We start from the raw sequence: 24,316 nt of genomic DNA on the forward strand, positions 1-24,316 counted from the left end.
CCGAGGTTTTATTTTTAAATAATCTCTACATCTAACATGGGGCTTGAACTTATAACCCTGAGATAAAGAGTCACATGCTCTACTGACTGAGCCCCCCAGGTACCCCAGGAGTCCCTCTTTATGACAGCCATGGAGCTTCCACCTGATGTCACTGGCTCCTTGCCGGGCCTGCTGAAATCCATTCCAGTCTTTCCCTCTTACCAACCAACGGCAGTGGGTGCCCCTGGCCCCATGCTTTTTGTACATCTGTGCAAGTATGTACGTAGGAAAACTTCCAGAAGCAGAGTTGCATGAGGGCCTGTTTCTTCCAGTGGATGCTGAAAGCTGCAGACAAGCCCAGTTCCCCTCTGGGAGGGAGTTGAGTAACACCCACCCACAGCCAGCCAGGGCCACCCAGCGCAGGGCAGGTCCCAGTGCTCCCTTGGCCCCTCCCTCAACTGTCACTTCAGCTGCTACAGGGCAGGGACCCACTTGTTTGGCTCCAACTGTCAGCCTGAGCTGAGTGAAATGAAATCGCAACCTGGATAAAATGTAACTGAGGTTAGTTTTAGGGAGAGGAACTCAGGGAGTGTGACACCTTCCATTCGCTACTTTATAGAAGCTGATATTGTTGAATCTGTTACAGATACAACCCCGGGGAGCATGTGTTACTGTTAAAATTAAGCAAAGCTATCTTACCAAAATGCCAGCCCTGAGTTCCTTCCTGGGATTACTACTACCAGCCGAGCTCTACTCCACAAAACACCATCGCTTCTAATCCTCACCCATGAGGCAAGGGCCAGAATCATCCTCGCTTCTCTGAGGACATTACAGAAACTCGACAGATTAAGTAACGTGCCCAAGGTTATGCCCAGGAAGTGGCAGACCCTTCCTTGATCTGAACCGCAAGAGTCAAGGCGGTTCGCAGCCACCCTGCCTGTTCCCACTGACTCAGAGGCTCCAGGCAGGGCAGGGATCTGAATCAGAAGTCAGCCCAGCGTCCCTGTTCACAGGGCCTGGAGCGTGGAATGAGCCCAATGTCGCTGTTCACAGGACCCAGCACGTGGAAAGGAGAAGTGACCCACCCAAGCTGACACAGGGAACGAGTGGCAGGGAGCGGGCTTGTCACCCAGGCCCCCTTCTCCACAACGACCAAGTGCTGTTGCCAGGTACCAAGCACAAGCACCAGGCAGCTGGGGACCCAAGGAACAGCAAAAAGAAGAAAGCAGGGAGGACACTCGGGCTCAGAGGGGTTCCATCCAGCCCGGGGGACGAGGCCAGCTAGCACGCAGCCATTGTTAGAAAGATGCCTTCTGGGGCGCCTGGGTGGCTCAGTCGGTTAAGCGGCCGACTTCAGCTCAGGTCACGATCTCACGGTCTGTAAGTCCGTGAATTCGAGCCCCGCGTCGGGCTCTGGGCTGACAGCTCGGAGCCTGGAGCCTGTTTCAGATTCTGTGTCTCCCTCTCTCTCTGACCCTCCCCCGTTCATGCTCTGTCTCTCTCTGTCTCAAAAATAAATAAACGTTAAAAAAAAAATTTAAGGGGCGCCTGGGTGGCGCAGTCGGTTACGCGTCCGACTTCAGCCAGGTCACGATCTCGCGGTCCGTGAGTTCGAGCCCCGCGTCAGGCTCTGGGCTGATGGCTCGGAGCCTGGAGCCTGTTTCCGATTCTGTGTCTCCCTCTCTCTCTGCCCCTCCCCCGTTCATGCTCTGTCTCTCTCTGTCCCAAAAATAAATAAAAAACGTTGAAAAAAAAATTTAAAAAAAAAAAATTTAAAAAAAGAAAGAAAGAAAGATGCCTTCTAAACTTCAAAAAACTGGAGGCCAGAGATTCTCAAGGCCAGCCACAGGCTTTCATATCCTCGCACTCTTCCCAAGCAACCGGCTGGGATCCGCCCATCATGGATGTCATCATCTCCCCCCCACTCCACTCCTCGCCCCAGGTGCCGGCACCGGCACCGGCAGTGGCCTCCTCTTGCAGCCAGCAGCTTGTCCTGGAGGTCAGGCCACACCCTCAACACCCTCGCAGGCCAAGAACCGCAAATAAGAAGGTGAGAGACCTGCCCTGCGAAAATGCACGGTCATCAAAGCAACGCGACGCCAGCTCAGAGCACACGTCAGGAGGAAATCCAGCAACGAGTTCGAGAACACGCGAGACCGCAAGGCAGTTTCACGGGGAAGGGTGTTATTTGCCTTGTCAATTTCCCCAGAAGACAGAGCCCTGATCCTCCTTCAGACCACACACACAAAAATAAAACCCAGAGGGACCGCATGTTTGAATACAGAAATACAACACCACAGGAGTCGAACGCGAACATCCACATCTGAATAAGATGGCTCAGGGTAGCTCTGTTCATGATTGCCCCGGAGTGGCAACAACCCCCACGTCCGTCCTTAGGTGCAAGGAGAAACAAATTGTGGTCCATCCACGCGATGGACTACGACTCAGCGATAAGATGGGACAAGCTGCTGATAGACATGACATGGACAAGTCTCCAGCTGAGTCAGCCGAGCAAAAGCAAGCGAAACTCAAAAGACTACAGAATGTATGATTCTGTTCATATGACTTTCTGAAAACTACATAAAGGAACTGAAAACAGGTCAGTTGATGCCAGGGGCTGGGCATAGGGGAAGGAATGGACTACAAAGAGACGCGAAGTGGGGCGCCTGGGTGGCTCAGTCGGTTGAGCGTCCAACTTTGGCTCAGGTCATGATCTCACGGTCCGTGAGTTCGAGCCCCGCGTCGGGCTCTGTGCTGACAGCTCGGAGCCTGGAGCCTGTTTCAGATTTTGTGTCTCCCTCTCTCTCTGACCCTCCCCCGTTCATGCTCTCTCTCTGTCTCAAAAATAAATAAACGTTAAAAAAAATTTAAAAAAAATAAATAAAGTATATTAAAAAACAAAAACAAAGAGACGCGAAGAAAGTTTTGGGGGGTGATGGAAACATCCGTTATCTTTTTTTTTTTAATGTTTATTTACTTTTGAGAGAGAGAGAGAGAGAGAGAGAGACCGAGCATGAGCGGGGAAGGGGAAGTAAGAGAGGGGAACACAGAATCGGAAGCAGGCTCCAGGCTCTGAGCTGTCAGCACAGAGCCGGAAGCCGGGCTTGAACTCACGAACCTGAAAGATCATGACCGGAGCCGAAGGCGAACGCTTAACGGACTGAGCCACCCAAGCACCCCAAAACATTCTCTATCTTAATTGTGGTGATGGTTTCATGCGTGTACACGTATGCCAAAACATGAAATTTCATAGTTTACATGCGATTTATTGTCTGCCAATCATATCTCAATAGAGCTGGGAAGGAAAGACGGTAGGAGAGAGTGAGAGAGAGAAATAGAAACAAAGAGAATGAGAAAGAAACAAACCCCACAATCATGAGCAGATATGGGATAGTCCATATATACTATGGCCGAGTTGCACTACGAATTGTGTAACTACGAAAAACAAAAGTTACCTGTATGTGTTTTGAGTATTAAGTGTAAATAGCAAATTGATTCCTCCTGTGTGCACAAGTTTGTAGGAGCAATGAAAAAAAAGAGTCCGGTAGAGTCAGGTCCATGGGTAACACTGCCCCCTAGGGGACACCCTGAAGATAGCTCGACCTAAAATACATCTTCCAAATTACTTTCCTGACCACTGTCAGGAAACGGCTCTTATCAAGGTCACCAGTGACCAAACACTTGCAAGGTCAACAGTCAATTCTCTTTCCACGTCTTAGTCAAACTCTCAACCACAGGTGACACAGCTGACCACCCTGTCTCGAAATACCTTCTTCTCAAGGCTCTGGGAAAGATCACCCACCTCTCTCTCCCCCTACCTCACTGGCCTACCCAGTCGCTTGCTGACTCCTCCCCCTAGCATCTAAGGTTGGGGTGCCCCTGGTCTCCTTCTTAGCCCTCTTCTTTTGCTATACTTTGCCCCTCACCCTGAAACCAGGTGACTTCCTCTGGCCCCAAGGCTTCAAATAACCTCCCCAGGTGAATGACTCTCAAAATCACTTCCAGATCCTTCACCTGACCTCCAGACTCCTCTTCCACTGGCCTGTTCCATCCCTCCTTTTGCTCGTCTCCAAAATCATGGCTAGAACACAACCCTGGACTTCTCCCTGCGCCTTCCTCATCTGAGTGAGAGGGAGCCCCCAGGGGCTCCAAGACAGGGGAGTGTCTGTTCCCTTCTCTCCTTCCCTCCATCAGAAGTTCTGCAGGTGCAATTTCTGTGTAACTCCCGCTCAGCCTTCGATTTCAACCTGAGCGGCAGCCTCCCGGAGAAGCCTTCGCTAACCCCTCAGACTAGCTTGGCAGCCCCCTCCATCATCATATGCTCTGAGATCCATACGTTCTCCTCTGCTGAGCTGAAGGGTGTAGTGATTGAGCCTTTTATGTTTATGTCCAGCCTCTCCCCTAAACTGTGGGAACTGTAAAGCCTTATTCTCTCCTCGCCCGACTCCAACGGAGTCCTTAAGGTGCCCACGAGACCACGTGATCTGGCCCTTGTTTGCCCGTGCAATCTCTTCTATTATAACTTCGGCGCTCAGTGCGGTCCGCGGACCAGCGGCACGGACGTCACCGGGGAGCTAGTTAGAAATGCAGCCTTTTAGACCACACCCCTGACCTAATGGATCAGACCTGAATTTTAATCAGATCCGCAGGCTCTTATTAACGTTTGAGAAGAGCGTCCTACAATCTCCTCCATCACCACGATTCAGCCGTACTGCTCTTTGCAATTCCTTAGCACGGAAATCTTTTGAACGTGTCCGCAGCTGGGGAGATCCGGGCGGGCTGCGAGGGGCTGAGGCTTGAACTGGGAGACACGACACGTGCAGACGCTGCGGCCTAGAGCGAGGAGGCCTTTCCAACGCCGGTCCGGCCCAGCCCACCGTCGCTGAACCGCCGGCACCGCGACAACTCCTCGGAAGCCGCGGCGCGCACCGCCTCGGGCAACGGCGCCAGGGCCCTCGCGCAGGCGCACTGCGACCCTGCCTCCCGGTAGGGTGTGCGAGTACGCATGTGCACCGAAAAGATGCGGGAGAAGGCGGGGCCTCCCCGCGGGGCGTTCCCGGCCGCAGGTTAGAGGAGGAGAGGGGTTTCCGCTTCCGGCTGGAGCCGGAAGCCACTGTCTCCCGGGTGAACGAGGCCGTCGCAACGAGGGGAGGCGAGGGTAGGTGACTGTTCGCAGGGGCGGGCGTTGGGGCCAGGCCGGGTTGGGCGATATTCTACTGGTGGGGGGCGCTCACGGGATCCTGAAGGAGGCGTCGAGGACCCCGGGGTTGGGGGGGTGGCCGGCCGGGGAGCTTGACTCCCCCGGACCCCAGCCCTCTAAACGCGGCCGCTCGGAGGCCTGGCTCCCGCAGGCGGAGGGCGGGAGGCGACGCCGAAGCCTCGGTGAGCTTGGAGGGACCGCCGACCCTCCGCCTTTTGAAGGTTGGGAGCCGATCCCTTTTCCAGGCCCCTTTGGCGCGCTTGGACTTAGGTCGCCATAGGGCAGGCAGGGCCCCTGGAGCTTTGTGTACAGGCTAGACCTCCTTTCTGGTGTGCGATTGGGGGTGCCGTAGACGCCGGATAAAATGAGATTCTGGAGCGCATCCATACCTTCTGGTTTGGGAGCCTTATCTGTTCGTTCAACAAGTAGTTACTGAGCGCTTAATGCATACCAGGCACCGTGCCCGCTATGGGGATTCAGCAGTGGGTAAATCGTGTCCCGCCCCCCCCCCCGCCCCCAACACTGCATTCCACTAGGGGCAGATCTGAAATGAGGTTCCGAAATCTGCATTTTTGAGCATCTCTCAAGTGATTCTGTTAACAGGTGGTACCCAGGGCCAGGCTTGGGGAAAACAGAACACTCCCCAGAGCAGGTGAGGCAGGGGCTATTGAACTGGCTACATTTGCCTGCGGGGGGGGGGGGGTGTCCGGCTGCTTTCCCCTGCGGTCCCATCTCACACCCTTTCTCCCCATTGCTCCCTGAGCTTCAGCTGTACCAATCTTCTTGCTCTTTCGGGGGCGGGAGGCGGGGAGCTGCTTCTGCCTCTGAGCCTTTGCAGTTGCTGTTCCATCAGTCTGGACTGTTTTGCACTGTCGCCTTCTCTCATCATTCAGGCCTCAGTTTAAATGACTTTTACCCAGAGGGTCCTTCCCACCCCGCTCCTAGGCGAAGTTGCCCCATTCCAGAAGTATTCCCTTAGCCCTGATTGATTCATCTCATAGCACTTACTGGTAACGGAAATGATCTCTCTTATTAAGTTGTTAAGGGTCTGCCGTCGGCTACCAGCAGTTCCACAAAAGCAGACACTTGGCCTGCCTTGAGTGCAGCATTGCTGTGGTTAGCGGAGGGCCTGGCATTGGTTCGTTCGTTCATTTAGTAAACATTTGTCGAGCGCCAGCTCTGTGCCACCAGCAGTTGTAGGCTCTGGGGGATACAAAGAAAAGACACAAGTCCCTGCCATTGTGGAATTTACATTTGGAGGGAGGTGGACAGGGTGGGAGGTGCAGGGAGAGCCATAGGGAGGCTGTTTTGAAAATGACCAGGACTGGGGACTCGGACTACGGTTTTGGCTCTGGCGAGAAGAGAAGCGGGCAGATTCTGGATGTCTTTTAGAGGTAAAGCCGCAGGATCAGGATCCGATAAGGGATGTGAGAGGGAGTGGAAGGAATCGAGGGGGAGTCCAAGGTTTGTGCAAAGATGGATTTGCTATCTGCTGAGCTGGGGAAGACGGAAAGGGCCTGTTGAGGTGTCAGCAGCTTGGTCTTTGGACGGGTTATGTTGAAAATGTGGGTTAGCTTCCGGTGAGGGTGTAGCCGAGGCAGGTAGACGAGCCAGTCTGCAACGGAGAGGAAACGTTGAAGGTGGCAGATCGGGAAGCCTCAGCGTAGAGGAGGCATTTGAAGCCCTGAGGCTGGGCGAGGTCTCCAGGGAGGTGAGAGCAAATGGAGAGGAGCCCAAAGATTGAGCTCGTGGGCTCGTGTATCATCACGGAAGTCCGGGCCGGGGGGAAAGCAGCAGCAGAAACGGCAAGGCCCCACCAGTGAGGCCGGGGCAGGGTGCAGGGTCCTGAGAGCCGCGCGGGAAGGGTGGGAGGACGGACCAGTGCCCTGAGGCGGCGGGGAACTGCCCCTTGGGGGGAGCAGTATGGTGGTGGCGGGGGGGGGGGGGGGGGGGTAGAGGGAGAATGGGAGGAAATGAAGACCGGGAATGCAGGCAGCTCTTCTAGAATTCTGGTCTTTATTCCTGTGTCATGGAGGAAGAGCCACACAGGTGGAGTGTAGGGGGGAAAAGGGAGAGGGGAGAGTGCCTGGGGACGGTGATCCTAGAACCCTGAGCTCAGAGCCTGGCGTGGGAGGCCCCTGTCTCCAAGACACCTGTCCCTAGATGTGCCTCTGCGACTTGAGCCCATCATCTTCCCCCAGCATCTTGTTCTTCCTGTGCGTTAGGCATCGGAGGTTGATGCCACCTTCTCCCCCTACCCACCCTGTCCATCCCCCACCACCTTAGGAGTCATCCCGGTCCCTCCTTCTCTGGCCACACTCTGAGACTCTCTCACCCCCCGCCATCCCTCCACCCTGAACAGCCCTGGCGTGGTTCTGACTTCATCTGTATCCACACCCCTGACCTGTACTCCTTGATGCCCTAGAAAGGCAGTGATTTCATCCTTTGTGTCCCCACTGCCCACCCTCCCGCCCAGGATCCATCCAGACCCTTCCCCCCTGCCCCATGTGGTCCCCCAACGCCGGCCGGGGCCCTCAGACACCTGTCTTCGGTCGTGGTATGTGGCAAGGACCGGAAATGCTTGTCCCCCGTCTCTGCCCACCAGCCCCTTGTGTGTGGAGAGTTAGCCCAGGGGGCTTCTCTGGAGGATCTGTCCTATCCCTTGAGTGTCATTCCTCCTGGGTGTCCGTTGTGTGTCCGTTTGACGAGAGGCGCCGCTGCTCCCGAAAGCGCCGGCTTCTGGGCACTTAGGCTGTGCCCCTCCCCGCGCAGCTGGTCCGTCAGAGCCTCTTGCGTCATCCTCACCAGGAGCAGTGGCGTCCTGCCTGGGTGCCGAGGATGGGGGGGGCCGGGTCCCGTGCTCAGCACTCCGTGCACCGTTTGTCATGGCAGCCGCACAGATCCCTCCGTGGGTAGCAGCCTCATCTGTTTTACTGACAGAACACTGAGGCACAGAGAGCTTAAGCCACCTGCCCGCGGCCACCCAGCAAGTGGAGGGCCACGATTAGAACTCGGGCCACCTGTTGCCAGAGCCTGCTCCCATCCCCCGCCCAGAGTGTGCCTCGATCTGCCGCCTACCTGGGGACTGGGAGCCTCATCCCTCAGAGGCGGAGCCTTCTTCCCAGCCTGCCCCCTAGAGCATCGAGCTGGAGGGCTCTGTGGGTCCCCTGGGTTGCTGACTCCTGTCCCCCACCGCCACCGCAGGTTTGCCCTCCTACAGACATGGGGCGCAGAAAGTCCAAACGGAAGCCACCCCCCAAGAAGAAGATGACAGGCACCTTAGAGACCCAGTTCACCTGCCCCTTCTGCAACCACGAGAAGTCTTGTGACGTGAAAATGTGAGTGGGGGACGGGGCCTCCCCTCTCCTCCCAGAGTCGGGAGGCAGCTTCCCTGCTCCCACCATCCTTTCTGCCCCAGGCCCTCCCACTTAGGGCGATCGTCACCCATGGACGCGGCCTCCTTTACTCACCAGCCCCTCCTCCTCCTGTTCCAGGGACCGGGCCCGCAACACCGGAGTCATCTCGTGTACCGTGTGCCTAGAGGAGTTCCAGACGCCCATCACATGTATCCTTGGGAAACCAGGCTCTTGCGGGGAAGTGGGGTGGGTGGGGAGGGGTGGGGGCAGTCAGGGCTCCCCTGCCCCGGGTGGGCTGCTCTAGGGCACCTGGCCAGGGGCGAGGGGACTGGATCCAGTCTTTGCTCCTCTGGCCCTCCTGCTTACGCTTTTGTGGGCCGTGACCTCCCTGGGGCGGGGGGGGGGGGGGGGGGGGGGAGTTGGAGACAAGGCACCACCTGCTGACTTGCGTAGGGTGCGGGGCGGGGATCCGGCTGACACCAGTGAGAGGGGTGCGTACAGGGAAGGGGCCCAATGCCAGCAGTTGCCCTTGACCTCAGCGGCCCAGATCTGTCAGAACCGGTGGACGTGTACAGCGATTGGATAGATGCCTGCGAGGCAGCCAACCAGTAGCGATGCAGAGGACCCGCTCCCGTGGCAACCCTGCCTGCCGTGGACCTGCCCCGCTGGGTGCCAATCCAGAGACATTCCAGGGTCCGCGGTGTGGGTCCAGGGCCTTCACAGCCCTCTGCGTGTATGGAGTGGGTGTGGGTGTGAGTGTGGCCGTGGCAGCGTGCCTGTGGGCACGGACTGGAGTTGAGGCGGGGTTGTTGGGCCCCCCCGGGGGCCTGAAGTGCTTCCCTTGGCTCTGAAAGCCTTTAACTCGCTTGCTCCTCCTCGGGGCCCGCGTCCTGACGTTCTGGGCAAGGACGAGCCCAGCAGAGGCTGCCAAGGGACTCTCCAGCCTCCTCACCCATCTCACCAGCACCGTGTGGACTGGACTGCCCCCCGCCCCTCCCCTGCCTCCCAAGGCCTGTGGCCTGGGATTCAAAGCCACAGTCCCACAGGCCCCGTGGCTGGGACCTGGCAGAACAGCCCCTTTTCCTGTTTAGTTGCTTTTGTAGAGGAGGAAGGGGCTGGGCTGGGGATCGCCGTCGGTCACGAGCCCCTAAATAAAGTAGCTGATGCAAACTCCTGCTTCTTTGTGATTTCCTGGGTTCTGGGTCAGGCCCAGGGGTTCAGTGAGGGAGAGGGGGAGACTGAAGCACTCAGAGGTGGCCTGGCGGGCCATTGGAAATGGGGTTTGGTTAGTCCTTCAAGCTGTCCGTTTTGTCCATGCAACAGGCTTTCGGGGTGAAACCATGGCAGTACTGGGCCCGAGGCACACGGATGAACCCACAGACACCTGGCCAGGCATTTACAGGCACAACAGAAAATGGGGCCAATGGAGCCCGGGGTGACCCAGGGGGGTGACCGCCCCCTGGGGGGCGGTCCGAAAGAAGTGATACTCAAGGGCCACCCTGTGCCAGAAGCTGCTCTCAGGCTTGCCTGCCCTGCCCCCCCACCCCACCCCACCCCCCGAAAGGTGCCTGTGAGGTAGGTGCCCCAGGCTCACAGGTGAGGAATTGGGCCAGAGATGGCAAGTCACCGGCCCAACGTCCCACAGCCAGAAAGCTGCAGAGTTGGGCCTTGAACCTGGGAGGCCTGGCATCACAGCCCGGGGTCTGACTGCCTAAGAGTCCAGGGTCCAGGCTGAGAGAACAGGTCTCTGCCTCCAGGGCTGCAGGGGTGACAGCATTGTGGAGGAGTAAGGGTCCTGGAAAGGGACCTTTTTCCGAGGGTGGTGAGGGGGTCTCTGAAGACGAGGTGGGGCCGATGCTGGTGCGGTGTAATACATTTTGGTCCCTATCTCTAGTTCCTGGCACAGCTCCTCAACCCCTTGGAATTTCCTGAATGGCAGCATCTTTTGTCAACAGAGCCCGTTTTGATCATGCTGATCAAAACCTACGTTCATGCTGATCGCTGTGGGGCCCCAGATCAGCCTCAGGATGGGGCTGGTCACCGGAAAGTCCGTGATTACTGAGTGGGACCCTCAGTAACACCCACAACCTCTGAGGAAGGGAAAGGGGGGCTACAGATTAAGCTGTATAACAACTCCAACAAGATTTGACAAGCTTGGGGGCTCGGTGAACCCACGGAAGTGCTGGGGGAGTGGGGTGCCCCTTCTCCCGACTTGGGCCCGTACACCGACTCCATCGAGCTCCTCCTGATTTATATTCTTTTCTAATAAACCGGTAATCTAGTAAAACACAATGTTTCTCCGAGTTCTGTGAGCCACTCTAGTAAATTAACAAAGTCGGAAGAGGTGGTCATGGGAATCCCTGATTATCACTGATCGTTCAGAAGCACAGGTCATAACCTGGACTTGGAATTGGCCCTAAAGGGGAGGGACAGCCTCCTAAGACTGAACCCTTATCCTGGGAGATCCAATGCTGTCTCCAGGTCGTGTCAGAATTGAGTGACTTGCTTGGTTTTGGAAAAAATGCATCCGAACCTTGCTGATGGACGGTGTCCGCAGATGGTCTTACAGGTGTGGAGGTCCTGACGCTCTGGCAGCCTGGGGCCCATCAGCACCTGCACCCGGCTTTGAGCCTGGGCAGCAGGTGGCCTGTGCTTTGCATTCCTCGTTGGTACAGCAGAAAGGACGCTAGAACGTTCCAGGGCCATGCTGAGACTGGAGGGGCCTAGCACAGTGCCTGGCACGGTTTAAGTGACTCTGGGACCCACTCAGGGCAGTAAGGGGTGTGGGACAGCTGAGGGGGGATGCTGAGCTAGCCACCAGGCCCGGCCACTGGGTCTGGCATGTTCCCCCACTCCCACCTGGAAGCCCACCCTGCCCTGCCCTTCCTGTGGTGCTCTCGCCTCCCCCTTCCAAGGTCCCAGGCAGGAGCCAGTGGGCATGGGTGGAGCGGTGGACAGGTGCCTGGGCGGGGGGGGTGCCCTCTGGGGTCCAGCAGAAAGGGGGCTCATTCCTCTGGCTTCCAGGGCCCGCCCACCCCAGTCACACAGGCCAAGTGCTAATATGGTGCTGTTTTCTCGAGGAGGCAGGGCCCTGGGCCAGGCATGGATCCTCCTCAGCATAGCTCCCCCTGTGCTGGCCCTGGGGGAGCAGGATTTGTACTAGCCAGGCCAAGAGCGCATGGAATCCCTTTTACGAGGCCCCAGGGGCTGTGTGCGTCCGTGCACGCGGGTCTTCTGGTGTGTCTCCGCAGGTCCCCGAGTTCCAGCTTCATCCCCTGCTGTGCGTAAGGAAGGGGACGCCACCGTTCTGTAACCACCTGCCACCCCCACCCCCCACACGGCCGCACCCTCCCCTTGGAACTCTGACAGGTGGTGCCTTCCAGGCAGGACCGCTGGCGCTCACATCACTGGGAGGACAGGGGCCCCTCTGAAACGTGGAGAGGTGGGGTCTGTCCACAGACTCAGAGGGCCCTGGGCTGGCAGGCCAGGCTCGGGAGTCAGCCCTCAGAAGAGGGCAGAGAGCAAGCTGGGAACACAGGGCGGCCGCGCCTGGCAGACAGCTACTCCCCTGCCCCATGCCAGTCTACAAAGGGCCCTTGCCCCGCGCCCCCAAAGTGCCCATCCTGCCCCACTGCCTTGTCCCCTCCCACCTCCCCACAATCCTGGGCTGAAGGGTTCCGCCTGCCCACGGGGACCTCCGGAACCTGGCTGGACCACGTTCATTGGTCAGTACCAAATGGCTTCCCCCGTCTGGGGGTGTCATTTCAGCTTCCCCATGTCCCCAGGAGGCTCTCTGACCTCATTTTCGTGTTGGGAAAACAGGCCTAGGGAGGGCAAGTGACTTGCCCCAAGTCAGTCAGCGTGTGAGAAGCAGAACTGGGTGATTCACACCCCATCTAGCCTGTCCCGGCGCTTGGGCACTTTTACACCACCCCCCACTCCCCCCAGCAGACTTCCCAGAAAGGCACACGGGGCCGAGCACGTGCGTGTGGATATTATGTGTGAGGGTGTGCGTTTATGTGTCCTGAGTGGGAGTGTGTGCCGCACGTGTGCATCTGTGCAAGGGGAGTGTGTGTGCTCCACACACACAAAGTAGGGCACGGATTCTGCGTGTGAGTGCCTGTCCCGGGGCCCGCCAAGTGGCCGCGCGCACCGTGTGCGCATCTGACCGTGTGAGCGTTGTGCCCCTGCAGACGCGTATGCGGGACGCGGAGCGGATCCGAGCAAGGCTGTTTGCACGGGTGCAAGAGACACACGGGCTCCAGCAAAGAGCAGCCCCGAGTCCATGATTTTACAGCCGTTTATCGTGCTCCAGTGAAATAGAAAAAGAAAGTGCTCGCGTTACAAACACCGCTGTCACATCCACGTATGCCTGTCGCTGCAAACCAAACCGCGTGTGTCCGCTGGGTCTCTGGGCATGCAGTTTGCTCCCACTGTGGGAATGGGGTGGGGGCAGGCCGAGCCTGGGCTCTGGGGGTTTTGCTTGGGGGGGGGGAACTTCTTGTCCTGGGGGGACCCACTTGTGAGTGGGGAGGGAATGACAGCCGGGGTAGCCTTGCTCAGTGCGTCCTCTGGGTGCTGTTGGGAACACCCGGCTCGGTGTTGGGTCCCGCGGCGCTCCAGGGAGGAGGGCCCCCTCCCCTCCCCCCCAAGCCCCCCAGTTTGCCCCCCTCCCCCACCAAATGCTAACCCTGTGGGCAGGTGCCGGCGGCGGGGGCGGGGGGACGCCATGCAGGGGGAGGGGTCGACGGGGGCAGCGCGGCCCCTGCCGAGAGCAGCAGGCAGCCTCCCTGGGGGGAAGGCGGGGCGGGGGGGGCTGGGGGCCCAGGGCCCTAGGCCGAGTTGTAGTAGTTGTGCGGGTGGTGGTTGTGGGCAGGCTCGCCCAGCTCCGGGTACTCGGGCGTCAGGCAGTACTTGGGGTCATAGACCTGGCGCGGCAGCCCGTACACCGTCATGCCCCGCTGCGAGGCCCCCTTGTTGCTGCCCATCTGCAGGCTGACGTTGAGCGTGTCGCAATGCTCCATGCCCAGCCCCGGCTCGAAGATCTGTCGCTTGGTCCCGGGTGCGGTCATCCCGGCCTGCAGAGGGCGCAGCCCGTCAGACCGCGGGCACCCAGCAGGGCAGGGGCCACCCCAGCGGCCCAGCCCGCGCCCCCCGCCCCCCCACGCACCTGGCTGGCCCCCTTGTTGCTACCCATCTGCAGGCTGATGGTAGCCTGGTCCAGGGGCTGGTCCGTGCCCAGCTTGGGGTCGTACAGGTGGCGCCGGGTGCCGTAGGCCGTCATGCCCTGCTGGCTGGCAAACTTGTTCGTGCCCATCTAGGAAGAAGAATCAGCCCGAAGGTCACAGAGCCTCACCCGGGGCCACAGACAGAGCGTGTCGGCGGACCCTGGCACGCCCTCTGCCGAGGCACCTGCTTCCATTGTCAGGCTCCGGACTGGACGCTGAGGCCCAGAAAACGCAGGTCACGTGGCCTGTAGGTGGCTCCGAGCCCCGGGGCCTGGCTTCCAGGGTTCGAGCCCCAGCGCGGCCACGTATCACGCGGGCAATCGCGGTAAGTGAGCCGGCTTCTCTCCAGGCCCCAGTTTCCTCATCTGGATACAGGGTGTAACAATAGCACCCACCGCTCAGAGCCGCTGGACGCCAAGCACAGTGCCCGGCATACATCCGAGGTAGGGCCAAACAGCCTGTGCCCCAAAGCCTGCCGGGACCGGGGTGCCCTCCTGGCCTCCTTGACCTCCCCGCCCAGCTCAGCAGCAAGACCCCCGGTGAAGAAGCGGCAGTACCTGAAGCCCGATGATGTTCCTCCCTTCTCGTAGCTTCTCTGGCTCAAATCTCCGTTCCTGCTTCTCCGCGTACTTCACCCCTACGTTCACTTTATTCCCTTTCGTCTTGGCCTGGGGAGGGCCAAGGGAGCAGGGACTGACAAGGGAGCCTCCAGGCACCGTCCCCGGTTAGCACCTGCTCCCCCCTCCCACCCATGCTGGGCCCCGGGGGCACGAGTGGCCCCCACTCGCATCCCAGCCCACACCCTCCACAGCCCACCCGCCCCACGCCCACCCTTCAGCCTCACTCACCATGCTGGCCAGGGCCAGGAGGGTAGACTGCACCTGGGTGTGGTTGGTGTTCTCAAACAGGTCGTTGGCCTCGAAAATGTCGTGGGGCTTCACCCCATACTTGGTGATGGCCTTGATGAAGTTGCCGATGTTTTCCAGCTGGAGGGGAGCGGGCGCCAGTCAGTGGAGGGAGGCAGGGTCGGGGGGGGGGGGGGGGGAGGGCCGAGGGGCGGTGTGGGCCAGGGGTTGAAAGAGTTCAGAAAAGAGGCTGGGCTCACCTGGTGCCAGTTTTGGGTCGACTCATTGACCTTCTTCACGGAGCCCGGCTGGAGTTTATTGATGAACCTACAAGGAGCCGGGGAAGGCAGCGAGGAAGGTACGCCCAGCCCCGCGGGACAACGGGTCAGGGTGACAGCCAGACAGCCAGCGGGCGATGTCGGGGGTTCCCACGGCAACCAGCTCAGCTGCGGGCCCCGCTGATCCACCCCTCGCACACCCGGGCAGGACTGAGATGGGAAATCGGGAGCTGGGCTGGGGTCTCTAGCAGAAAGTCCCCTTATCCCAGGCTTGCAGGAGTCCCCTGCTGTGACCTCGTCTCCCTGGCAACCACCTTTCCGGCTGCTGGTCCTCTCCAGGCATCTGCACTGTGGAAAGCCTGCAGCCTGGGCCTCGGACTTCCCTTCCTGGCCACACTCACCCCCTTGATCTCCTCCAGTCTCTTGACTGCAAATGCCACCGATACGCCAACAGCTCCCCAGTGTCTCCGTGCAGCCGGACCCCTCACTCCCCAATCCAGCTCCCTACATGCCATCTCAAATCCAGTGCACCCCACCCCTGCCTCCTGACACCCATTTCCCCCAACTCAGCCCCTTCCATCTTCCCAGGCTCAGTAAACACAGCCTTCCAGGTGCTTGGGCAAAGCCCTCAGACTTGCCTTTGACTCTCCTATCCTTTTCTCCCGTCCACACACCCAAGCACTCAGCAAGTCCTTTGGCTCTGCCTTCCAAAGACATCTAGAAGCCCACAGCTCCTTGCCACTCCCACCCTGCTCTGAGCCGCCCACATCTCTCTCCTGGGCTCTTTGCAGGGGCCTCCCTGGGGCTCCCAGCTTCCACCATGTCTCCTCCCGACCCTTCATCTTGTAGCTCGAATGGTCTTTTCAACAATAATTCTAGTTACTTCCCAACTCAAAGCTGTCCCATGGTTTCCCTTCAGAATAAAGATCCTAATACTTAGCATGACTGAAAGTGTGCCCCCCCCCCTCCCGCCCCGCTCCGCCCAGCTAACTCCCTCCACCTCCTCATATCTCTCCTGGTTGTTCCTTGAACACACTACACTCGCTCACTCCCACCTCAGGGCCTTTGCACCGCTGCCCCCCTGCCTGACCCACTCTCCCCTCAGACGCCCTCCTAGGTCCCTCCCTCACTTCATCCAAGATTCCTCTCAAATGTTACCTCTTCAGAAAGACCTTCCAGGCCATTCTGTACAAAGCAGCCACCCTTTTCCCCCCCCCCCGGCCCCCCCCCGTCCTTCCCCACCAGACTTTTCTCCACGGCACTTCCCACCCTTGGCAAGTATGTTATGTGATTATCTCATTGATTATTTGATCGATCTGCCCTCACTAGGACGAAAGCTCTACATGATCTCAAAGTCAAGTCTATTTTGTTCATTATCCCCAGTGCCTAGACCTGGCACGCAGCAGGTGCCCCATAAATTCTCATGAAGGACTGAATGGGGGTGGGGGGTGGGCTCGGCACTCTTTAATGTCCAAGCAACCCTGTCCGAGCTGGGACACTAAGGTGTCCCCCTATTCCTTGTCCCGAGTGGATACGACAGAACAGGATCTCCCCACCCTGCCACCTTTCCAGCACCTAGATCTTGGTAAGCCTGCACCTTCGGGAAGCTTCTCAAGGGCATTCTCTGGCCACCATGGTCACCCTGCCCTGGGTCAGACTCAGAGATGCAGACAGGACCCCCACTGGGCTCAGGGCCCTAGCCAGCATTAACATTGCCGTGGAATCTGGAATCAAAGCTTGGGAGCTGCGTGGGCTTTCATTTCTCTCGATGATTTAAGTTCTGAGAAGAGTAGAAGATGGGGACCTACTTAAATGACTGTGGTACATCTCTCGTGTCAAGCCAGTGATGGACAGCCATCATTGCCTGTTGCCCTCTAGCCACGATCTCTCTTTCTTGGAACTTGGAACTCTTGGAGGCCATAAATGGGCCCGCCCTGCCTTCCTAGATTCTGGAGTCACTTCTGTTGGAACAGTATGGGACTTGGGGCCATGTGTTTTACCTGAGCCTCAGTTTTCTTTCCTGTTAAATGGGCACAATGATTATTTGCCACCACTATTCCCAGGTCTCGGATATAAAGAGCCTGACCAGGCTTGGAGCCCCTAGTTGGTTGAGGGGTTGAGGGGCGGGGATGAACGCCCAGGTTGAGGGCAGCCCAGGGCAGAGTCTGCTCCACTCACTCGCAAAGAATGATGCCATCTTTGAGGCCGTCCATGAAGTTGTTGCCGATGCGGCGTCCTGTCACCCCCTCGATCCATTCTCGAAGCTCCTGCTCCCGCTGGTGGTCGTACTTCTGGGCCAGCTGGGGGTGGGGGGCGCAGAGAAAGCGGTGAGGACGCAGCGTGGAGCAGACTCAGTCCTCGGACCCCACCTGATATTCCCTGGGCCTGATCTTCTTCATCCCCTTCCCAACTAAGGCAATTCTGCCCCAGTGTCCATGGGGGGGTAGGGGTGGGGGTTGAAGTGGGCTGAGGGCCAGGGCTGAGGTGGCACCTGCCCAGGGGGCCATTCCGGACATTCTGAGGTTTGGCACCAGAGAATGCGGACAAGGCGGGGGTGGGGTGGAGAGCGGGGGTGGGGTACTCAGAGCTGGGGGCGGGGCGGTGCCTGGCCTCTTGGTTCCCCCTCCAGGCCAAACTTGGGGCTTAGCTTCCCGGGGGCCCTGCCCGTCCCCCCTGCTGGAAGCCTGGGCCCCCAGGCAGGGGAGGAGGAGCCCTAAGGAGGTGCCCTGAGTACTGCCTTGCAGGGGACTGTCCTGTCTTGCATGCCTGCCTCAGTGTCTCTTCAGGCCCTCATCTCCTGGACTCCAGCTCCGGGTGGAGGGGCCGGGAGCTTGTCTCTGTCTTACTCCTGGCCCCGTGCGTGTGGCCGTATTTCTCCCTCTCCCCATCCCTGTGACCCCTCTCTCTCTCTCTCTCTCTCCAGCCCTGTCTCTTTCCTTGGCCCTGTCTTCCTGTCCCCATCCCTCCGCGTCTGGCTGGGGGTGGGGCTCCTGGTGGGGCCATCTCTGCCTCTGGGCTGGTCTCCGACTCCAGGTTCCCTGCCTCTGGTGGGGGTGGGGCTCGTCCGGCTCCTCTCTCGGCCTCCCCATCCCTGTCTCGGTCTTATCTCGCTCGTGGCTCACCCTCCCCATCCGTCCCTCTCAAGTCCCTGGGCTCCCAGAATCTCTGTCCCTCTCCGTCCCTCGCCCTCTGCCCCCCTCCCCACGTTGCCCCCCTCCGTTTCTCCAGAACCCTCAGCCCCAGCCCCGACAGGCTCCAGGACTCTGGGGGACGGAGCTGGCCCTTCTCCTGGGGGAGGAGGAGGTGGGAGGGGGCGGCCCCTCACCTGGCCCCGGCCCTGCCGCCCCCCTCCCCACCAGCCCGGCTTTATAAAGCAAACCGGCCCTTATATAGCGCGGCCCCGCGGGCCGGGCTCCCCGAGGCCGCCTTATAAGGCGCGGCGGCTTCTCGCGGCTCTGGGGCCGGCGCTGGGGGGGAGGGGGGCGGCGCTGGGATCGCTCCCGGCCGCGCACCCGCCCCCCCCCCACCAGCCCCCTCCTCCAGCAGCCAGGATCCCCGACCCTGGATCCGATTCCAGCTCTCCGCGTCCTCGCTGTACACTGGGACAAGCCACCCGGAGCCTCAGTGTTCCCCTCTGTCAAATGGGGCCGGGACTCCTCCCCTGGCAACGCTCACGGGAGCATTCCAGTGAGTTGGGGACTTCCAGTTCACTGCCCTGCAGAAGCTGAACCCTCATTCGGGGGTGTGTGTGTGTGTGGGGGGGGAGGCCAGGATCCTAGCTCTGCAGCTCCCTTATTTAGAACCCTAGCTACTTACCCCTCCTCTCTGAACCTCAGTTTACCCATCCATAGCATGAAGGTGGTGTGTGCATGTTCTCCCAGCCCAAAACGAGGACACATCCGTCATGTCCCTAATGCTCCCTCTCTGACCTCCCCAGCTGTCTCCGCCCCCCCCCTTCAGGATCTCCCACACTTTCTGGGCCTCCCTTCCCCACCATCCCAGCTCTCAACCACTCCCCAGTTGCTTTTTGAGATGGTGGGTGCAAGGAAGATCAAGTCCTTTCCCAGCCCCCCGCCCCCCAACATAAAAGGAACAGGGGACAGGTTAACAGGAGGCTCTGATCAAGCGGGGTCTTCACCAGGGACTGACCTCCTCAGTTTACCTATATGGTTGCCTGCATGCCCCCCATTTTACACGCCCCACCCCAACAGTCTCTGAGGGCTCTGGGATGCTCAGGATGGGGAGGAAGGCGGGCCGTACCCCATATTTGTCCTTTTGTCCCCTCTGGTCCCAAATCACATGGGATAGACCAGAACCCCATGGGGCCGTTGGCCTGCCGGGGTGTATGGGCCGGGGTGGGGGGGCCTACCTTGTTCTTGACCTCAGCCGACAACCCATAGGCGGGGCCCCGGTTGAAGTGAGCAGAAGACATGCTGGCTGGTGGTGGGCAGAGGCACTGAGGACTGAGGCAGCAGCTTAAGGCTCCGTCTGCAGCCCCTTCTTCCCTCCTCACACGTTTTTGAAGCTCCGGAGGCGGCCCGGGCCTCTTCCAAGGCCGTCCCATTGGCCGCAGGGGCCTGCCAAGGGGCGGGGCACCCCCCACCTCGGCCACCCCCCTCTCCCCCCCACGTGATGTCAGGGCCTTGGTATTGGGAGCCGATTGTGTCATTGTTTCCACCTAGGGGGGCGGCCTGGGTTATTATTGGGGGGGGGGCTTGGTCATAAGAGATCAAGCTTTCCCCATCCTTCCCTACCCTCCACTGTTCTTTGGACCTCTGGCAGGGTCACCTAGTCTCTCCGTGTCTGTCACTGAGGTCACCTCTCCTTGTCTGTCTCCGGTCTTGAGGCAAGACCGCAGCCCACGGTAGCTTAGTGAGCACCACCCTGGGTTTAGCTCCAGACGCCAACGGTCTGTAGCTGAGCCTCTGTTGCCACATCTGTGAAATGGACCAATGGACAGTCCATGCCCGGTGTGGAGTGCCTGGCACAGGAAAGGACTCGGGATAAGGCCAGTATTTCCCCTGAGCGTCTGGCACCCCACTTCCGTGCCCTCCGGTCCCTCGGAAGGATCTGGGGGAGCAGAGATCCTGGATTTTACCCTCCCCATCTACCTGCTGGTTGCCTTGGCCGTGGGGTGTCTGTGTTAGCAGGTTTCCTTGTCCCAGCCGGGCCGGCCTGGAGGGATCCCGCGTAAACAGCCCCATCTGGCCAGATCTCACCCCCGGGGACCACAGAGGAGGATGACATTGACCACATCATGCCACTTATGGCAAGGCCACGTTAGTGACACTTGGGTGATGTCAGCAATATCTGCCATATACTGATGGGACGTGCAATTTGCTGGCCACATGCTAAGGGCACGGCTGTGATACGCTGATATGACAGCGGCTCTTATGTCAGGCCCTGTTACAAGGACTGTACATGTACCAACTCGTGCCTCACAACGCCCTTAGAAAGGGATGCTGTTACTTTTTTTTAAGTGAATTTATTTATTTTATTTAAAAAAATTTTTTTAATGTTTATTTTTGAGAGAGAGATAGACAGGGCGTGAGCAGGGGAGGGGCAGAGAGAGAGGGAGACAGAATCCAAAGCAGGCTCCAGGCTCTGAGCTGTCAGCACAGAGCCCGATGCGGGGCTTGAACTCACAAACCGTGAGATCATGACCTGAGCCGAAGTTGGGCGCTAACTGACTGAGCCACCCAGGCACCCTTATTTATTTTGAGAGAGAGAGAGAGAGAGAGAGAGGGAGAGCGCCTGCCCGTGCACGAGTGGAGGAGGGGCAGAGAGCGAAGGAGAGAGAATTCCAAGTAGGTCGCCGCCATCAGTGCAGAACCCCACGCGGGGCTTTATCTCATCAACAGTCAGATCATGACCTGAGCCAAATCCAGAGTCAGACACTCAACCGACTGAGCCACCCAGTCGCCCCCAGATGCTGTTATTATACACACTTTACAGATGGGGAAACCGAGGCATGGGGTGTGGAATCCCTTTCCGAGTGTCACACAGTGGCAGTGGCAGGGCAGAATTTGAGCCCAGGCCCCTGCCCCTAATGCCATCGCGCTAAGTCAAGGTTCCTCAACCCCAGCACTGTGGACAACAGGGCTGGATAATTCTTCCCGGCCAGAGTCTCTCCTGGGCCTTACCGTAATTGAGGCGGCATCTCCGGCCTCTACCTACCAGATGCCAGTAGCACCCCCTTAGTCTTGACAAACAGCAACGTCTCCGGACATTGCCAAATGTCCCAGCAGGGAGACGGGAGAGGGAAGGCAGATCTTTCCTGTTTGAGAACCACTGGTCTAAACCAATAGGCTAAAATACATAAAACGAGCCCACAATTAGCTCCTGGTATAATCCTAAATGCACGGGGTCTGTTCACTCATGCCTCACAACAGCCTTCCGACGTGGGGTCTGTACGCGGCACAGAGAGGTGACGCCGCCCGCCTGGCCTTACACAGCACGAGGGCGACGCAGCCAGGATTCGAACGCGCACATTCCGGGATCCTGCCCACGCTGAGCGGCCCGGGCCGGGCCACGGGTCTCTGCGGCGCAAGGGGGCGGAACGCGCGCCTCGGCGGAGCAGGCGGCTGGCGCCCCCTGGCGGCCCGGGAGGGGCGAGGGCGGGAGCGGGGCCTGGCGGGATCCGGCCGGCGGTGACGCGAAGCGCTGACTCACTCGGCTCCGCCCCGCCCCGGCCCTCGGCCGTTTGGCCATTTATAGAATCCGCGGGGCCTCTGAAGTCACTGCCCAGGCACGACGGGGGCGGAGTGGGGGAGCTCTTGGCGCGTCCCCAGACGGGGCAGCCCGGGGTCTCCCTAGGGGGCGACCCTCGCTGGCTCTGCCCTGTCCCTCCGATTCTAGTCCGTGTCGGTGTCTCTTTCTCTGTCTCTAGGTCCCTCTCTACCTCGCCCAGTCTTTTTATGTCTTTGTCTCCGAATCTGCCAGCCTCACTGCCTCTCTCTGTCTGTTCCCCTGTCTCTCCATCTCTGGGTCTCTGTTTCACCTTTCTAGGTCACTGTTTCTCTCACTCCATGTCTCTGTCGTTGCTGCCCTTCCCTGAGTCTCTTGTCTGCTTGATGGGGTTGAGGTGGAGGGAGGGGGCTGATCCCGTCCGGAGGCCCCCGCCCCAGTGGACTCCCCCATCACTGGCTGTCCAGTGTGTAGACCCCTTCTCAACTCCTGTCTGGAGTTCTCAGGTCCCAGCCCCTCTGTGCCTCAGTTTCCCATCTAAATGAAGGGTGGGATCTTGTAAGAAACGGAGTCGCCCCGAAGGGCTCGCGACGGTTATGAAAGAAAAACTCTGCTTTTCCTTAATCTAGGGAGTCCCCTAGAACCGTCCTGAGTCTCACGGCCATCTAAAAATCAGAACACACAACTGTGTACTTGTGTGTCTCCGGGAGAGAGCCGCTGCCCCCTTCCCCCTGCACCCGCCTATCTGGGCAGCCCCCACTATGCCAGCCCCCTCGTATCTAGCTTCCCCTTCCTGAAAACAGGCAGAAGCTGTTGTTCATAATGTCTTCTGTTTCTGGAGGGCTCACTCCATGCAAGGCATTGTGCCAAACACAATCCCATTTTAGTCCTCACTGCCACCCTCTTGGGGTGGAAATGTGTAGACCCATTTTATAGATAAGGAAACTCAAGGTTCAGAGAGACCAAGCCACTCTCCTAGGATTACGCTGCTCCCGCTGCTCCTAGATCCTTCCACATGTATTTCTTATTTATTTATTTTGAGAGAGAAAGAGAGCATGGGGGGGGGGGGCAGAGGGGGAGGAGAGGGAGAGAGACAAAGCATCCCAAACAGGCTCCGTGCTGCCAGCACAGAGCCTGACTCAGGGCTCAAACCCACGAACTGTGAGATCATGACCCCAACCGAAATCAAGGGTCAGACTCTCAACCAGTATTTGTTGAGCACCCAAACACACTCCCACCTCAGGACCCTTGCACCAGCGGTCCCTTCCAGCAGTCACATTTCCAAAAGATGCCTGCATGGTGGTGCCTTCACTTCTTCTGCTCAAATGTCACCACTTTGGAGAGGCCCTCCCTGACCACCTGCTCTAAAATAACAGCATCACCCAGACTGACTTTGAGAGGGTGAGCACGAGGGAATTGTTCACATGTGTTTGCACCTGACAGTTGCTGTGTCTGCCTCCATAAAAATTTTCACTTTAAAAAGTCATTTTTAGGGGTGCCTCGGTGGCTCAGTCAGTTAAGCGTCTGACTCTTGATTTTGACTCAGATTATGATCTCACGGTTCGTGGGATCAAGCCCCGCATTGGGCTCTGCGCTGACAGTGGGAGCCTGCTTGGGATTCTCCCTCTCCCTCTCTCTCTCTCTCTGCCCCTCCCCTGCTTGCACTCTCTCTCTCAAAATAAGTAAACTTTTTGCAAAGTCATTTTAAAAGCCCCCACTTATACCTGACGCTAATATAACACTGTATGTCAATTATATTTTAATGAAAAAATTAAAGGCCTACCACACTCTATCTCCTTTCCCCGCTTTCTTTTTCTTATCATCTCCTGTTTTCTCAACTTGTATCTCATCCTGTGAGCATAAAAACTCCACGGGCAGGGCTTTGCTTGCTTTGTTCACCGCTCTGTCTCCAGTGCCCGTACATTGCCTGTATACAGCAGGCACTCAAAAAAGGCTCGCTGGGTAAAAGGAATTAAAGTTGATGAGCCAGGACTCAGACATTTGTCTGCAATGTTGGTGTTTAAGCATGCACAAAGGAAGGGCATAATTTCCAGGAAGTTCCTGGACTAAGGATAGTTGAGCTGGGGATCTCCTTTGCGTTTGCATCCTAACTTTCCCCAGAAGACTAGCTTGGGGGTGGTTAGGGGGTTGGGCCTCGGGCCATGGCGGGAGTTATGTAGGCCATTCTCCAGTTTCCCACTCCCTGGTCCAGGCATGAGCTCTTCAAGATGTTTTGTAGGAAAAACATCTGGTTGAACAATGGAGACTTTTTTTTTTATTAAATTTTTTTTAAACGTTTTTTATTTTTGAGACAGAGAGAGACAGAGCATGAATGGGGGAGGGGCAGAGAGAGAGGGAGACACAGAATCGGAAGCAGGCTCCAGGCTCTGAGCCATCAGCCCAGGGCCCGACGCGGGGCTCGAACTCACGGACTGCAAGATCGTGACCTGAGCTGAAGTCGGCCGCTCAACCGACTGAGCCACCCAGGCGCCCCTGGAGACTTTTTTAAAAAGGGGACCGGTGACTACCAGATGGGCAGAATTCAGAACACCCGACAACACCAAGTGCCGGGGAGGCCGCAAGAACGTTGTGGATGCATGTGGGCAGTTTGTTGAGAGGTTTCAAAATGACGAGTGTCCTTTCCTTTTCTGGTGGTTATAATTTTATATATCAAGTCGACTGAGCCATGGGGTACCCAGATGGTTGGTCAAACGTTCTTCTGGGTGTGTCTGTGAGGGTGTGT

At 58.3% G+C, this 24,316-nt stretch overlaps 2 protein-coding genes across 4 annotated transcripts; one reads left to right on the forward strand and one right to left on the reverse strand.

The window, feature by feature from the left end:
- Positions 1 to 5,025: 5,025 nt before the first annotated feature.
- On the forward strand, positions 5,026 to 9,705 carry ELOF1 (elongation factor 1). Of its 3 annotated transcripts, XM_058727958.1 has the most exons (5): positions 5,055 to 5,137; positions 5,783 to 5,831; positions 8,384 to 8,517; positions 8,674 to 8,744; positions 9,083 to 9,705. In XM_058727958.1, the coding sequence occupies exons 3-5, from the start codon at positions 8,402 to 8,404 to the stop codon at positions 9,145 to 9,147; spliced, it is 252 nt and encodes an 83-aa protein (XP_058583941.1). In that variant the 5' UTR covers positions 5,055 to 5,137; positions 5,783 to 5,831; positions 8,384 to 8,401; the 3' UTR covers positions 9,148 to 9,705. The 3 variants fall into 3 exon arrangements, with proteins under 3 accessions (XP_058583938.1, XP_058583941.1, XP_058583940.1); XM_058727955.1 differs by lacking the exon at positions 5,783 to 5,831 and having other exon boundaries at positions 5,026 to 5,137; XM_058727957.1 differs by lacking the exon at positions 5,783 to 5,831 and having other exon boundaries at positions 5,068 to 5,141.
- A 3,114-nt stretch (positions 9,706 to 12,819) lies between these two features.
- On the reverse strand, positions 12,820 to 19,396 carry CNN1 (calponin 1). The gene is made up of 7 exons (XM_058727952.1): positions 19,256 to 19,396; positions 17,065 to 17,186; positions 14,869 to 14,935; positions 14,612 to 14,749; positions 14,321 to 14,431; positions 13,706 to 13,852; positions 12,820 to 13,613 (listed from the first exon to the last, which is right to left on the reverse strand). Exons 1-7 carry the CDS (start codon positions 19,316 to 19,318, stop codon positions 13,368 to 13,370), a joined length of 894 nt encoding a protein of 297 aa, XP_058583935.1. The 5' UTR covers positions 19,319 to 19,396; the 3' UTR covers positions 12,820 to 13,367.
- Between the last annotated feature and the right edge of the window lie 4,920 nt (positions 19,397 to 24,316).

This window comes from Neofelis nebulosa, chromosome 4 (genome assembly GCF_028018385.1).
Source record: "Neofelis nebulosa isolate mNeoNeb1 chromosome 4, mNeoNeb1.pri, whole genome shotgun sequence".
Classification (NCBI taxonomy): Eukaryota; Metazoa; Chordata; class Mammalia; order Carnivora; family Felidae; genus Neofelis; species Neofelis nebulosa.

Coding starts and splice junctions, on each gene's coding strand:
- ELOF1 (XM_058727955.1), top strand. CDS start 8,402: ATGGGGCGCAGAAAGTCCAAACGGAAGCCACCCCCCAAGAAGAAGATG. Junction 8,518..8,673: donor AAGTCTTGTGACGTGAAAAT/GTGAGTGGGGGA, acceptor CTCCTGTTCCAG/GGACCGGGCCCGCAACACCG. Junction 8,745..9,082: donor GTTCCAGACGCCCATCACAT/GTATCCTTGGGA, acceptor TCAGCGGCCCAG/ATCTGTCAGAACCGGTGGAC.
- CNN1 (XM_058727952.1), bottom strand. CDS start 19,318: ATGTCTTCTGCTCACTTCAACCGGGGCCCCGCCTATGGGTTGTCGGCT. Junction 14,750..14,868: donor CGACCCAAAACTGGCACCAG/GTGAGCCCAGCC, acceptor GCTCCCCTCCAG/CTGGAAAACATCGGCAACTT. Junction 13,614..13,705: donor GCAACAAGGGGGCCAGCCAG/GTGCGTGGGGGG, acceptor CGCCCTCTGCAG/GCCGGGATGACCGCACCCGG.